The 16,262-nt window shown below is 37.5% G+C and overlaps 1 protein-coding gene across 5 annotated transcripts in view; it reads right to left on the bottom strand.

Annotated features, from left to right (window-relative positions):
• alk (ALK receptor tyrosine kinase) overlaps window positions 1–16,262 on the bottom strand; it is a 159,736-nt gene that overhangs the window by 5,959 nt on the left and 137,515 nt on the right. For all 5 annotated transcript variants that reach the window (XM_077731422.1, XM_077731426.1, XM_077731424.1 and 2 more), the window contains 10 exons: window positions 14,717–14,884; window positions 13,566–13,664; window positions 12,283–12,435; window positions 10,473–10,586; window positions 7,479–7,665; window positions 6,542–6,632; window positions 6,285–6,349; window positions 6,082–6,211; window positions 5,125–5,222; window positions 1,766–1,858 (listed from right to left, as the gene is read on the bottom strand). In XM_077731422.1, the coding sequence (XP_077587548.1) occupies window positions 1,766–1,858; window positions 5,125–5,222; window positions 6,082–6,211; window positions 6,285–6,349; window positions 6,542–6,632; window positions 7,479–7,665; window positions 10,473–10,586; window positions 12,283–12,435; window positions 13,566–13,664; window positions 14,717–14,884 (1,198 nt within the window). The remainder of the gene's footprint in view (window positions 1–1,765; window positions 1,859–5,124; window positions 5,223–6,081; window positions 6,212–6,284; window positions 6,350–6,541; window positions 6,633–7,478; window positions 7,666–10,472; window positions 10,587–12,282; window positions 12,436–13,565; window positions 13,665–14,716; window positions 14,885–16,262) is intronic.

Here is a 16,262-nt window from a genome sequence, read left to right as displayed (position 1 = left end):
CATCAGCTTTTACCATATTTTATCTCCCAAGTTAGCAAAAACCCAGATGCACTCATCAAAAGAGCCACATATGGCTCCCACGCCATAGTTTCCCTACCCCTGTCCTAGAAGTTTGCGGCATGACAATATTACATCCACTTGTTGACTATCTCCTAAAGCTGCTAAATCCTCTTAACCGGGGTCGTCAACGTGGTTCACGCCAGCCATATTTTGCTGTTTTTATATATTTTTTCCATCACAAATGTTCCTACATGCGTGCAAGGCTATTTAAGTAAAGAATAGAATCACGTGTGAGTGCGCCCCAGGCTCTCATCTCCGCCTAGAAAAAAATCCGACATTAAGCCCTAAACCCCACCCGCACTGTGACGGCCTTAAAAGGACTTGCATGTCCCTTGTCACACAAATTAGGGCCATACGATGAAACGGCAAATAGAAATCGCAGACAGCTGAGCAGCACCAAACGAGAGGTGCGCCCTTATTCTTCCGCACATAAAGGCAAAGACAAGAAGACTCGTGTGGTGAGCATAACTGCTGGAGGCTTCCATGTTGTAAAAAGCACAATCTTGGCTGGGCACCTGAAAAACTGACACCAGCAATTAAATCAAGTGCTTTGAATTTGGCACCTCGAGGGGGGTTTCGGTTGGGGGGGGCCCCACAAAGCAGAAGCCCCAACCATATGCGACTTTAGATCCGCCCCTGTCCTCATCATTTTCGACTTTTTACGGAACGCTGCATGTTTTGACATATTTCTAAGCTCCAGTTTCTCATAGATGAAAGGCTACCGTGATTTCCCCGAAGAATTGGGAAGTCGTAACACCAGGCGGAACTACCCCTGTCCGACCGGCCGGCCGTCTGATTTAAAACGTTAGACACGGGAATAATGAGATACTAGTTGGGTAGGGATGAAAAGAAGGAGTTTCAAGCTCTCTCTCTCAGTAGCGTTCAAACATTTACACATCTTAATGAGCCGCAGGGAGAGGGCAATAGTTTAGAGACGTGGAGAGAAAAATCCACAGATTTAAAGGAATCATCCATTATCTGCAAAAGGGTTGTTGGGAGCCAATCACAGCAGAATATAGGCGAAAGATAGACTACACCTAAGACTGGTCGCCAGTTAGCTGTAGGGCAGATAGAGAGAAAAGCGACTATTCGGACTCATCATTTACATTTAAATGGTACGGATATTATTATTAAAATCAATTGTATTGGGATAATATTTAAGATTATAGTAAAATGTAAGAGTTTGAAGACCAGTTGCTACTTTGGAACTGTAATTTAAACCAAAAGCAACTAAATTATCAAGTAATCATCCTGCTCCTGTATGTTTAAAAACCCCATTGGAAAATAATATACATAAATAAAATATGACCTAATCTAATTTTAAGTAATATAATAAGACCTAAAGAGGCCAGAATTGTTATGAAAGCACACATTCTATGAATATTCTTCAACAATATATAATAAATACATTTTGTTAGTTTCAGGAAACCCTCAAAATATTTTTCAAAGGCTGGAAGAAATATAATGATACATTGTATTGAAATAATGTCTGGCAATGATAAAAAATGTAAAAAAAAAAGATCTTTGTATGTGTTGTTTTTCTGTTTATGGTTTCAAGGTTCCACTCAAGTTGTTTTTGTTCATGTGGACAATACGTTTAAGTCCTTCATTGTACTGCATCAATTGAAAATATGATGTACCCATTATATAATATTCTAACATTCATTTTGAGAGGTGAACCAACCAAAAAATATGCAATTCTTACCTATAAATATCCCTTGCCATCCCAAAATCTCCAATCTTAGCCACACGACCCGGTCCTTTGCAAGTCAGCAGGCAATTACGAGCTGCAATATCCCTAAAATATGAAAAAAATACACATAAGTTCAAGTATCAAAACATAAAAACACATTTAAATGATTGATGACTCCTCAAGTTGTTCTCATATTTGCATAAAACATAACCCACACAAACCGAATTAGAAGTTTAAGAAGAAAGTTCCCATCAACATAGCAGGTGAAACTCAGTTTCCTGCAATATTTTTTTCTTTCTTTTTCATGACTTAACACCAAGAAATGCTTGAACTGCGGCATATACGAGCCGAGTAACTAAAATGAGAAAATACATAAAAGTAGGATTTTTCCACGGAGCTCGGTTTGTTATTTTTGAATAAGAATATTTCGGTGCTGACACTATTGGATACACTTGAGTTTGGAGGCAAAGTAAAACGTGGCGTACTGGATTATTTCTTTAGAAAAGAACCTCTCACGAGTACAGTGCGTACATCTCTTTATCAGGCCAGACAAATGGGCACCAGCACTGATAATTTGCCAGGATTGAACATCCAAATAACAGCATGTGACAGGTCACTCAAACGGAATCATGAGATCGAGGCAAAGCTATAACACACACACAACTAGAAGCAAAATGAGCGACCGCAACAGTAAGCTTTCGACAGCCATTTTCCCCGATTAATGTCGATGTGAAATGACAGACGGGGGAGATGTGGCATTAGCTGCGACTGATTTAAACAGAGAGTCTTTACAATATGACGTCCTTTCTTTGTGCCGTGTAGAGATTGAAAAGGAGTCAACAAATTTATTTTGTATGAAAATCATCAACACATCCCGGGAAAATGTTTGCTTCACATATTATCAGTAGGAGTCGTCATTTAGCGAGTACTATGGAGTGTGGTTTTCCAGTTTAAGTACTTAAATGAGGAGGTATTTACCAAACAATTTGCAGTGGCTAGGCGGGGTGTGCTTATCTTTGGGGTTCAATTATGGGCAATAGATCTGTTGGGTTGGATGTAGACTATTTATCATATTTTCCGTAGTGTGCTATATAATCTTATGCGACTTATATAAGGGTCAGTATTGATGAATCATTGCATGAAATTCCCTGAACACAGCTTCATCTAGTGGATGTATAACACAATCTACATACTACTACTACTATTACGAACACCACCAAACATATCCCATTACTACTACTGCTTTGTATAATCCAGTGCGCCTTATATATGGATCAATATTGGTAAATCATTGCATGAAATTCCCTTTAACACATACTACTGCTACTACTACTACCAACACCACCAAAACCAACCGCATTACTACTACTACTTCGTATAATCTGGTGCGCCTTATATATGAATCAATATTGGAAAATCATTGCATGAATTTCCCTTTAACACAACTCCATCCAGTAGAAGTGTAACACAATCTACGTACTACTACTACTACTACTACTACTACTACTACTACTACTACTACTACTACTAACACCACCAAAACCAACCCCATTACTACCACTTCTTCATATAATCCGGTGCGCCTTATATCTATATGAAACAAATTTCAAGATTCATTGAAGGTACACCTTATATTGCAGAAAATACGGTACTTTTTCCCCTCAGGTATTCTAAATTCCATAGTTAAAAAGCACTTGTGGTCAAATACAAACTGATGCGGACAAATACAAGTGCCTGAGTCCTTGTTTAATGGCTCGGAAGAAGTCACACTAATGATTTGGTTCTGCTCGTAGGCAAGGACGAGCCTTGGAATCCGCCAGGCGCTGTCACAGACAGCTAACGGAGGCCTTCGGGGAAGGGCGCAGAGTCGTTGTGCATGCAGCGCAGTAATGGAGGTGCCGTACAGCCTCTTGATAAAGCCTTGTTAACAGGCAGCACACTGTTGACTTTAGAGAATTAGAAAAGAACTTCCAAGGGCTCCTTTTCTTAGCCGCTTTTTTTTTTGGCAATATCCTCTTTATTACGGCTATTGTCGTCAAACACTAATCTTTTGAAATGCACATTTTTCGCCAAAATTTAAAAAGTCTCTTGACAGGCCTTAAAGAGCAAAAAAAATGGACCGGATGCTGAGAAACAGTTGGGCATAAAGCACCATGCTCCTGACAGCCTGTAGAAAGGAAAAATAATTTCTAGAGTCCATTAGAGCGGTCCCCAATGCGGACAAAATATTACTGAACTCCAAAAGTTTTTCTTTAAAAAATAAAAGATACAATTCATAATAAACGTATATATGAAAGACTTTAGAAAGCTAATATTGGTAAATTTGAATGGGAAATTGCCTCCACAACATTATAAAGAAGGAAATAGACAATTTATATATTCATTAATTCCTTTTCTGAACACCTTATTCTCCCAAAGTTCGCAGGGGAAGCTGGAGCCAATCTCAACAAACTACAGTCAATGGCCAGCCAATGGCATGGCACAAGAAGACAAACAAAGGACAACAACACAATTTCTATATGATTAGTTATACTAAATGCAACTTTTAGCAAGCATAAATCCACCCAAGCATCTTTACTTGCCTCAAAAAGGTGCATGACTTCTTTTATAAGATTCCACTTCCTATTGTAAGCTGAAAACCTTTTCAAGTGAAGCAGAGGATTTTCAACACTTTGTAGATGTTTATCCATCTGACCTCATTTGTATGCCCTTTGCTCCAACTCTCCTGAACGGACCTTCATAAAAGTAGCAATAAGCCACAAGGACGGCGCTTCTCAATACATGCACAAAGACGGACAGGACAGAAGGTCAACGTGAGACGCGGCCATTAGGTGGATTGATGGGGCTTTTCGGGTCTACGTTGCAGCAAACACACTTTAATAGGCCTCGTTTGTCAATGGCTTATACCTGACCTGAAAGGCAGATAAACTTCAATTGTCTTGATGTGATTGTGAGAGGAAATTTGACCTTTCCCCAACATTGACTTATACTTGACCTTCCTCGTGAGTGTCCGTCAGCGTGACTTTCAAAAGGGAAAAGCATACGCCGAGATTCTTTTGTTTTTCAAACAGAAATGCTATTCTTTGTGTGTCCTTGAGCTACAACATCAAAATGTGTCCTTATGCTCCACTTATAATAAGCAGAAGCAAAAAAAAAAAAATACTATTATTGTCCCAGCAATCGAGGGTAGATCGCTTTCATCATTTGCATTCCATATTCACAATTTATGCACCCACATAGTATCAAGGATTTTTTGTTCCCAGTCCGTGGGTTCTCTTAGGAATACAAATAGCGCGACGTGTACGTATGCTGCATTTGTTTTCGGCGAATGTTTCTATATTTGCATTTATAAAATGAGTGGCTTTTGATACCTGTGGATAAATTGGTTCTCTTCTAGATACTGGCAGCCCTTGGCGATGTCTCGCGCTACGTTGAGAAGGTCAACCATGGTCAGAGTGGATGGCTGCTCCTGGACCAGAGACATAGCATAACATTCACACATTGATTAAAATGTATTTACCAGATAGCAAATAAACAGGCATTTTTTTTTATCTCAATTTTGGATTTGTCTCACTACAAAATGGCAATTTTTGGACCCCATTAGAGAGTTTACTGTTGAAACCAGCTCTCAAAATTATATTTATGAGAGAGTTTAATATCTAAAAGAGAGTTTAATATCTAAGAGAGAGTTTAATATCTAAGAGAGAGTTTAATATCTAAGAGAGAGTTTAATATCTAAGAGAGAGTTTAATATCTAAGAGAGAGTTTAATATCTAAGAGAGAGTTTAATATCTAAGAGAGAATTTAATATCTAAGTACTGTTAAATATATAAGTACTGTAAAATATCTATGTACTGTTTAATATCCAAGTACTGTTTAATACCCAAGTACTGTTTAATATCTAAGTATTGTTGAAAATAGTAGATATTTAGATGTTAAACTCTGCCTCATGAATATAATTTTGAGAGCTGGTTTCAACAGTACTTAGATATAACATAGTACTTAGATATCCAACAGTACTTAGATATTAAACTCTCTCATGAATATAATTCTGAGAGCTGGTTTCAAAAGTACTTAGCTATTAAATAGTACTTAAATACTCAACAGTACTAAGATATTAAACTCTGTCTCATGAATATAATTTTGAGAGCTGGTTTCAACAGTACTTAGATATTAAATAGTACTTAGATATTAAACAGTACTCAGATATTAAACAGTATTTAGCTATTATACTCGACGACCAAACGTCCGGTCATGCATTGGAACTGTCCCTCAATCAGAGGTTCTGAATTTGGATATTTCTGCTTGAAATCTGAATTTTGTCTCACCATTCTGGGTCTCATCTCCCTGAGGAAGGTTTTAAGGTCTCCTCCGGTCATCAGTTCCAGCAGAATAAACCTTGGCATCGCCTGGAGACTGACCCCGACGCAGCGCACAATGTTCTGGTGGCTGAACTTACTGCAGAAAGAAAATGAGACATTTTGTCAAGCAAATATTTCAACCGCTACATTACATCTTCAATGACTGATACCTGATGATTAGAGCCTCCATAAGAAAGTCCAGTTCATCTTGTTCAGAGCAAACCTCAGGCAGAGTCTAGTTTTCAGATAAAAAATATTTGATGAACTCTCTAAAAGGGCTTTTTATGTCTTTAAGTGTGCATACATCAACTATTAAATCTAGGTATGATTCCTTAATATAAGATGAGATCTTCGACACACTCAAAATGCCCAAAAGTTTGCGAAACTTTTCAAAAACTCAAACTTTTAAATAAAATAATAAAATCACCTTGACAGCCACATGAAGTGGACTGGGTTCACCTGGTATTCCAACTACCAGTCCCTCATATACCTCACCAAAAGCACCATGGCCGAGGCCTCTGTGGAGAAATATTTAAGTTATAATGACAGAAACATTGATTTAAAAAGTTATAATGGAAAAAAAACAGTACTAAACACTAAAGGAGAGGTCGGGAACCTTTTTGATGGAGAGAGTCATAAACAAATGTTATTCTTTGGGAGACACTCCGAATTTTAAAGTCAAAATAAGTGAAAATGTGAGCTTTTGTAAGTAATTTCACAACTTTTAAAGTATAACAAATCTGTGAATTCTTTTGAAAACATTGTTGCGCTGTTGCTGATCAATGAAGAAGAGTGAAATGAAAAATGAAAAATATGATTAAAAAGGTGCTAGAGGTCGTGTCAACGCCACAATGCCGACGCAACGCTCCTATTGGTACGTTTGGGACTCATCTCTCTCATCAGTGGATTCTTTTGTCTACCTTACGGGTTAGCGGAGAGCCATATGCGACTCCTGAGCCATTGCTTTCTCATCCCTTTCCAAAAACTAGTGAAGTTTCCTATTGTATAATCATATGAATCTCCCAATATGTATTATTAAGTAAAAGTTATTATGGGGTACTGGTAAAAGGTCAAGAATGACAGCTAGAAGAATCCAGACCAAAACAAAATATGGTCCTAGGTATGCAATATCTTTGGGGATAATATATAAAATATATCAATTTTCACATTACGTAGTATCGCGATAAATTATCGATATACTGTTTTCAAAGGTTATGAATTGAAGATGAAGAAAAACATGTTTCATTCACCTAAAAATGTGTAGTTTGTGACAGAATTAGTTGTGGTTCTAAAAAACAAACATTTGTATTTTCGATTCCCATATAGTTTATAAAGTGAAATACTTTTTTATAGTTTTTATTCACCTGGTGAGGGAGATGTTGCGCCGTGGCACTTCCTTAAGGTCGTTTACGGATGCCGTCTTGCCAGCGAAGCAGTAGTTTGGATTATAGTCAGTCATGATGGTAGATGCCCGCAGCTTACTGAGCTTACAGTCTGGACTCTGGAGCTCCAGCTGAATTGACTGCAGCTCAGTGTGTTTACGTCGGTACACTGGGGAGGAATATACATTTTTCTTCAAACAACCGTTATTTCAACAAGAAAAACTCTTTAAAACATCTTCAAGTTGACATTTTGAGCTCAGACTCAAGTGGAACTTTGTCTGAAAGATCTTTTGTTTGCTTAAAAGAAGCCATTGACACTCTGGGAAGGATATTTATCTTTGAAAAATATGATAATATTGTAATTCGGATTATAACTCGCACCCAAGTATAAGTTGCACTAAAGAAAATATTTGCAAAAATAGGTAAAAAAATATTTTTTCAATCAAAACTAAGAATATACTATATATAATCTTGAAAGCCATTGAAAGAAGAATAGAGGGAATAATAAACTGTATATATGTGTATATATAGTTTTAAAATATGAAATCATATAGTATTTTTTTTCAATCCAAAACTAAGAATATACTACATATCAAGTCTCCATTGTTTTTGATTTCTTTCCCATGGTGACCTCTGATTGGATGTTGAAATTACCATAAGCCAAGAGCGCTCACTTGTGCTTCAGTATAAAAATAACATGTGAAATCATATAATATCTGAATAATTTCACACAAAAGTCGCACCCCCGGCCAGTCTGTTAAAAAAGCTGCGACTCATACTCCGCAAAATACGCTAATCACTCCAAAAACCAAAAACAAATCGCTAACAAGCAGCTTAAACAAAGACGAGAAAGCCGTGAACAGCGCTAAGAACACATTAGTTCAAGTGAGAACAGTCAGTGTGTACGTTTTTCTTCCGGTGTTTATGTTTAGAAGAGCTATTTAACAAGTGCCTTCTACTGTGCGAGACTTGTCGGCCGCCAGCCGGCTCAGCCGCCATCCATCCATCATTAACACATTTCATTGGTGCAGATACCGCAGAGGTATTGCTCACCCCCTACCTTGCAGGCGAGCCAAGGTGGGAGCCTGAATACCGGTGTTTTGTTTGTGTGTAAGCGCGCCACTCCAGCTATGCGAGGGGGAAGCGTGGGTGAGCATGTGGAGAAGATGATGACTTGATGAGTGCATGTCTGGCGATAATGGTTTGAGAGCTGCTGGGCTTTTGGGGGGTGCGCACTGGCTGTAAGGCCTTCTTGTTCTGACAACAATATATTAAGTGATGTCCAAGTGGGATCGAGTTGAACACTGTAGAACTTTATGAGTGTGGGAGGGAGGGATGAGTCTCCTGAGAACAAGAGGGCACAAACTAGAGTACTTGCTTGCAGTCATGCAGCAAAGAACTTCTCGTTCATCTGACTGACTGGTTGGTTTAAACCTAAAATATATTTTTGGCAAAATTAAAACATTCTCATAGAGGCTGATTTTATGTGGGCCGGACCATTTTAGATATAATATTTAGATTGGTTTTTAATAAATGGATTAAAAGAACTGGATTAAAAGCCCTGAATATTCCGTTTTTTTATAGATCTAAAACAATGTATTAGTTTTTTATATATTTTTAGATTTTACAAAATGATTTTTGAACTAAAAAGCAGAAAAAAATGATTAAAAAATGACAATTATTGATTTAAAAGGGGGTAAATCAGGAAATTTAATAAACATTTATACTCTTTATTTTAATTTGAGCCTAAAACAGAAAGTCAGCACTCATGATTTACTTTCCCGGGCCACACAAAATGATGTAGGTGGGCCAGATTTGGCCCCCGGGCCGCCACTTTAACACATGCGCGCAATAGCAAGTAGAAATGGAAAAATAATATTTGTAGTCTGTTATTATCGGTACCTATCATGACAACATTTTTCAAGACTGCTATTTATACTATAAATGCAGTTATAGTATCTATAATATTTATCATTGCTTAGAAAAGCAAGGAAGCATTTCAATGGATATTCAGAAACAAAGAGAGTTCAATTGTATGACTATTTTTCCACTCATAGAACCACTTTGAATCAAAAGCTCTCTTAGAACTAGCGCAGAAATCTACACGTGACAGGAAATAAGAAGAATTGAGTGCCACCTTGCGTAAAACCTCCCCTGTGTCACTTCTACTTCTCTTCTTCTGCACCTATTTACCCAAGTGGCCCACACAATAAGTGAGTGATTGATTTCTCTCGCTGATTCGACATGATCAATCGTCCAGAAAACTTGCGGACAAAGGCAGACGATTGCCAACGTGTAGTACACACTGAAAATACTACACAAATGTCCGCAAGAAGAAACTTTGACTGATAGCTGCCTGTGGGCCAATCATTCGGTCTGATCTTCAACTGTCTATTCAAGACTAGTATCTCATTGGCTGCCATTGGCGGCAATTGACGTCCAATACATTTAAAGAAGGAGGGTGTAGCAGAGAATACATGGATGTTCCAATGGATTGGATGTCTTTTAATGATAAATTCATTTCAAATTTAGAGCAGAAGGATGAAAACAGCCATGTGATTGGGCGTCTATTGTCGCCATTGGCTGTGAAAGAGTTAACTTTACAGAAATATAGATATACTGTAATTGAATGGGTAAATACAAACTGTAATAATGACTGAATCAGTCTTGAACTCCAACAACCATCTAATTTTTATCAACAAATCTGTCTATTACACCCCCACCAAAACCTGGCGAATCCCATTGATTTATTAATAGATTGGAATATTGCAATGGTCTATTTAAATGGTTCACTGACAAATTAAATCTGTCAGTGTCCTCTCATAAAAGGAAAACTAGATGTCCTATAGGGAATTTCATACAATGAAGACCCAATACTTATCAATCTATAAGGTAGAGTGGCATCTTTTAAATGCGTAAAATGCGGCAAATGACAAAGACCCCCCCCCCAAAAAAAATTATAAATACGACACTTACTAATCATGACTCCCGAGACAGCCAACAGGAGTGCAGCGATAAGCGCCGAGGTTCCGACAGAAAGACCCAACGCCAGGTGGGAGAGAGATGGCTGTGCAGGCATCAGGATCACCTCTACGTGGAGAAAAAAAAAAGGAAAACAGTGTTCCAATCCTCCCCAAGAGAACTATTAACATTCCCGTCGCCTCTCTCATCCCTTTCTTAATTAATGATGTGAAAGCCATGACACAACAGAGCTTGAGGGGCTGCGTGGCATATAAATTCCTGGTTGTCTTGACAAGCTACACATCTGCCCGCCGAAAAGGACCGTATTGAGATGCTGACCTTTTGTGACCGAATAAATAATGTGCCCTTACGGAGACCACATTTGCAAATCATCGGAGCGAAGACAAACTCCAGTTTGCCCCGATTTGATTTCAGTGGAAAGACGCTATCATGACTGTAAAGGCTTTAGGATTTAAGGCTTAAGGACAGTTTTTTTCCCATATTCATCATGACTCTAAACTTGCGGTAGCACAACACACAATCCCTTCTGTGTAATAACTTTGGGGTGTGGTACATAACGACAGTATGTCAACGAATTTGAAATGATCACTTATGAGATTTTTTTGCCAGGAAAATGCACCTTATTATTATTATTATGATGCTGAAGGACTCTGTATTGATACATATTAGATCAATATTTGTATATTTATTAGAGATAATGAATGGTAATTGAAACAGAGATTCTGACTTTAGTCCAAAGCCCCTTTGTTGCATTACAACCCGGGTGAGAAGTCATTTGTAATAAAGGTTGACGTGCTTTGAACAGGCAGAGCAGTTTGCGAGTTCCCAAGGATCAGGAGGGAAAATTGCTAAATCCGCTTTCACTTCATGAGGGACTTTTATCCTAAATCCTTAACATGATAAGAGGTTTTATCTCACTGCAACACCGAGATAAATGACTAATCTGAGAAAGGGATTCGTCGTGTGGAGCAACAGTTGCTCAGAACACCGTTAGGTACAGTGTGATGATGTGTAATTTTTTTACTGAAGAATAAAAGACAGTGGAAAATTGACTTCGATAAAGATTCACTTAAGCGCAGAACCTCGAAGACATAATTATACATTTGAAGATGAATTTCATTTCTTTTCACAGTCACACTAAATTAATTAAAAGAACACTAAAGTCTATGATGACCCCGCCTCTGTTGCCAAAAGGATGACACAATGTCGGTGCTCGGACGTTTGGTCGCTGGTCTTTTGGTCGCCGGTCAAATGGTGACAAAGAGTTTACTTTTGAAACCAGCTCTCAAAATGATATTCATGAGAGAGAGAGAGAGTTTAATATTTAAGAGAGAGTTTAATATCTAAGTACTGTTAAAAAATATAAGAGAGAGTTTAATATCTAAGTACTGTTTAATATCTAAGTACTGTTTAATATCTAAGAGAGAGAATTTAATATCTAAGTACTGTTTAATATCTAAGAGAGAGTTTACTATATATGTACTGTTTAATATCTAAGTACTGTTTAGTAACTAAATGCTGTTTAATATCTTAGTATGTACTGTTTAAAATCTAAGTACTGTTTAAAATCTAAGTACTGTTTAAAATCTAAGTACTGTTTAAAATCTAAGTACTGTTTAATATCTAAGTACTGTTTAATATCTAAGTACTGTTTAATATCTAAGTACTGTTTAATATCTAAGTACTGTTTAATATCTAAGTACTGTTTAATATCTAAGTACTGTTTAATATCTAAGTACATTTGACCGGCAACCAAAAGACCGGCGACCAAAAGACCGGTCACACACAATGTCACGCATCCTACCTGTGGAGTTAATGCAAGACATGGCATCGGGCGCCAGGATGAGGTCATCGTCACAGTAGCAGATGTCTCCTTTCATGTCTTGACATTCGCCGCTCTCGCAGTGACTGCAATTCCGGATTGGACTGATGATCACTTCCCCGTCGCTTTCTATTGCTGAGAAAGAAACGCCGACAAAAGCTATGAGGATCTTTTTTTTTTTTGCGTATAGGACGAAAAAAAAGTCATTTGTAGACCATATGCCCCAAGATACCATCGACTGCTGGAAAAATTGGGTTTATTTGAGGGGGATTGTATTTGTTTTTGATTCACGTCTTGTATTTTTCCCTCAGCGTGGATTCGTCCTTGTAATTTCCTATCATGCATTTCACCTTGGATTTCACCGTCAATCGTCATTCATGTCTTGCTTCAATTCCCCGTGAGTTTGTCTAGTTTGCTCTTTCGTTTGTTACTTTGCCTTTTTCCCCGGGTTATCTTGTGGGTTTCTGAGTTTATATTTATTAAAAAAAAAGCCCCTCCTGAGCTACATTTCACATTTGAAGTTGGAATCGAACTAGAACGGCAATGTATCAACCTGGGGGATTTCTACAATCCATTTCTTTCTACAGCATTATGCAGTAAATCTGTTTATAGTATTAATTTATATTATTTTTTGTTTCAATCCCTAGTGGGTTACAACATTCCTGTACGTGGTTTTTCTCAGGATACTCTGGTTTCCTCCCACATCCCCAAAACATGCATTTTACGCTGATTGAACACTCAAATATTGCACTTAAATGTAAATATGAGTGCACGGTTGATAATTCCCATATTCCCCATCATAGGTTGGCAACTAATTCCCTCTTCCTTCTGCTCGTGTTCTTTGGGATAGGCTCCAGCCCCCCTTGTAACCATTTAAGATAAGCCGCTTAGATAATGAATGAATAATTGTATTCACCCCTTTGTATCATTTCAAATTGCCTTCAGGTGACAGATTCATTTATGCAAAAAAGGTATTGTATTTCTTTAAGACGAATGTACTTTTAGGCCCAAAAAGTTGATTTCAAACTGCGAACAAAGATCTTGTGAAGAAGATTCTAAAAACTATGAAAAGTGGATCATTATCCAAAAACGAAATGAGTCCTCCATCTAGGATGAAAGCCCACTCTATCAGACGGAAGCCATTACTCCAAAAAGAAGCATAAAAAGGACAAATTATAGTTTACAAATGCACAAAAGGACATAAACATGCCTAACGAAACTAAAATGGAAGTGCACTTTACGAAATAGACATGTTTTAACATAACCTTTCAGAGGATAGAGATAGGGTTCTCCAGCCAGACCAAAAAGGGACGTGCCATCATCACCATCATCTTTAGGATTGTCATTTAATGAGGTGTTCCCACCTGGAAAGAAAATGAACAAGTGATTAACCCTGCTATCCTAATTAACGTCCGTCCATCTAGTTTTCATAACTTGTCCTAATTAGGGTTATTGGCAAGATAATCCTAGTTGACATTTGTTGACAGGCAGGGTATATCCTAGACTGCCCACTAGTCAATTGCATGGCAGATATAGTAGACAATCAATATTCAATTAACCAAAGAAGTGTGTTTTTGTAAGGTAATCAGTACGCATACGACATTTGTTCAAACGGGGTAACAAGACGCACATTTGAAAGAGATTACCCCTCAATGTAAAGCTGATATACCTGTCTGGATGTGGCTACTTTGTTGTTAAATAGGAAGTGGATTTTAATCAATATGACATGGAAGATAGACAGTGTTAATGAGTGGAATATCAGAGGAGGCGACATTTTGGTCGCAATATCCTTGGGCGATGTATGGCAAGGGTGTCAGACTCGGGTTGGTTTGCGGGTTGCCTTAACGTCAACTTGATTTTACAATTTAGATATAATATTTAGATTTTTTTTTGTATAAATGGAGTAAAATAACAGGATTAAAAGTCCAGGATATTCCGTTTTTTTATAGATCCAAAACAATGTTTATTTGAGCTTTTTTTTAAATATATTTTTAGATTTTACAAAGTGATTTTTGAACTAAAAACACAGAAAAAATGATAAAAAATTACAATTATTGGTCTAAAAGCAGAAAAATCATGAAATTTTATATACATCTATACTCTTCATTTTAATTTAATCCTAAAACAGCAAGTCAGCACTCATGACTTACTTTCCCGGGCCACTCAAAACAATGCGGCGGGCCAGATTTGGCCCACGGGCTGCCACTTTGACACACGTGATGTATGGCAATACAAAACGTCATAATATGCATCTATTTGGAACTAATTAGTGCTAAAAAGACAGAAAAGAATGCAGTCATCCTACAAATGTTCCCAAGGTATCACCCATGATCAGATCAGTGATTATTTCTGAAAATGCACATGTATTTTCCCCTCCTGATATGAATACTATATAGAAAGGAGATATAGAACTCACCTCTGTAGCCTCCACCACCGCCTCCGGCCATACAGCCACCTCCACCTCCCCCAAAGCCACCTCGTGTCTGCCAGAACTTCTGACAAGGCTGTCCTCCCTGCCCCCCCAACAGCAAAGGTCTTCCACCTTGACTGACAGGAGCACTAGCATTCCATCCTCCACCCCCACCTGTCACAACACAGAAAAAAATATTCTATTAGGTCTCTTAGGATAAAGTAACATGAGGGATATGCATCTTTAGGCCCTGAAATGGTCTAAATTCAATTGGTGAATATTATAAAGAACATAATACAGGAAACCTTTATATAGGTTTTATTTATGTATTCTTTCCAAGGATTTGATCGTTCAAACTCTTAAGTTGATATTCTTTAAGATGTCAGAGCTATAAAATAGCTGCAGTGCCCTTGTCTTCATTGATTGACGTGAGGGTGATATGAATTATGGCATCTATATAGCCTTGGATAACTTGGATGGTAAAATAATAATGAAATATATGATGAAGCAACAACGGCAAAATACCGAATAAGAGCACTTAACTTCACTAAAAATGATTTCCACAGCAAACTAGTGACTAGACGAGGCACAAATATGTATATACATATTTAATGGTCAAACAATTGCAAGACATTTAACCAAGGCCACAAAGTGGCGGCCCGGGGGCCAAATCTGGTCCGCCGCATCACTTTGTGTGGGCCTGGAAAGTAAATCATGAGTGCCGACTTTCTGTTTTAGGATCAAATTAAAATGAAAAGTATAGATGTATATTAAATTTCCTGATTTTCCCCCTTTTAAATCAATAATTGAAATTCTTTAACCATTTTCTGTGTTTTTAGTTCAAAAATCATTTTGTAAAACCTAAAAGTATATATAAAAAAAGCTAAAATAAACATTGTTTTAGATCTATAAAACAACTGAATATTCAGGGTTTTTAATCCAGTTCTTTTAATGCATTAATTTAAAAAAAACAATTAAAATATGATATCTAAAATGGTCCAGCCCACATGAAATCGAGTTGACGTTAACACGGCCCGCAAACCAACCCGAGTCTGACACCCTCTTCCTCTATTGCCATCAACCAATGAATCGACTCCATTAATAACTGACATTTATAGTTGGGCTGTGCACACTTAAATGCGATGGAGAACCGAAGCTGCCAAAATTAAAATAAAATAAATAATAGACCCCTGAACCTTAGATTGCTCCCAATGGGAATAGCAACATATTGCATGGCAGTAGCACTGCCCACTGATGTGTAAATGGTTGAATATGAGCCTGAAAAGCAATTTAAACGCCATTTATAGTCCAGATAAAAACACTATATACATTCGCTCCATATACCATTTGGTATTGAATGTCATTTGTTAGAAAATGATGTGCACATTTCATTTATCTTCTTCTCCCCTTAAAAGAAAATAGGAAAAATTCTATAACACCTTTTGCAGGTCATATTAATTGTGAAAAATGTCTTGAAATTATTCATCTAGTTCTCTTTTTAACAGTACACTATCTTAAGTCTATGTCCACAACTGCCAGCATAGATTTTGGA

The sequence above is a fragment of the Stigmatopora nigra genome, chromosome 13 (genome assembly GCF_051989575.1).
Source record: "Stigmatopora nigra isolate UIUO_SnigA chromosome 13, RoL_Snig_1.1, whole genome shotgun sequence".
NCBI classification, from domain to species: Eukaryota; Metazoa; Chordata; class Actinopteri; order Syngnathiformes; family Syngnathidae; genus Stigmatopora; species Stigmatopora nigra.
This window is presented reverse-complemented; position numbering and strand designations above follow the sequence as displayed.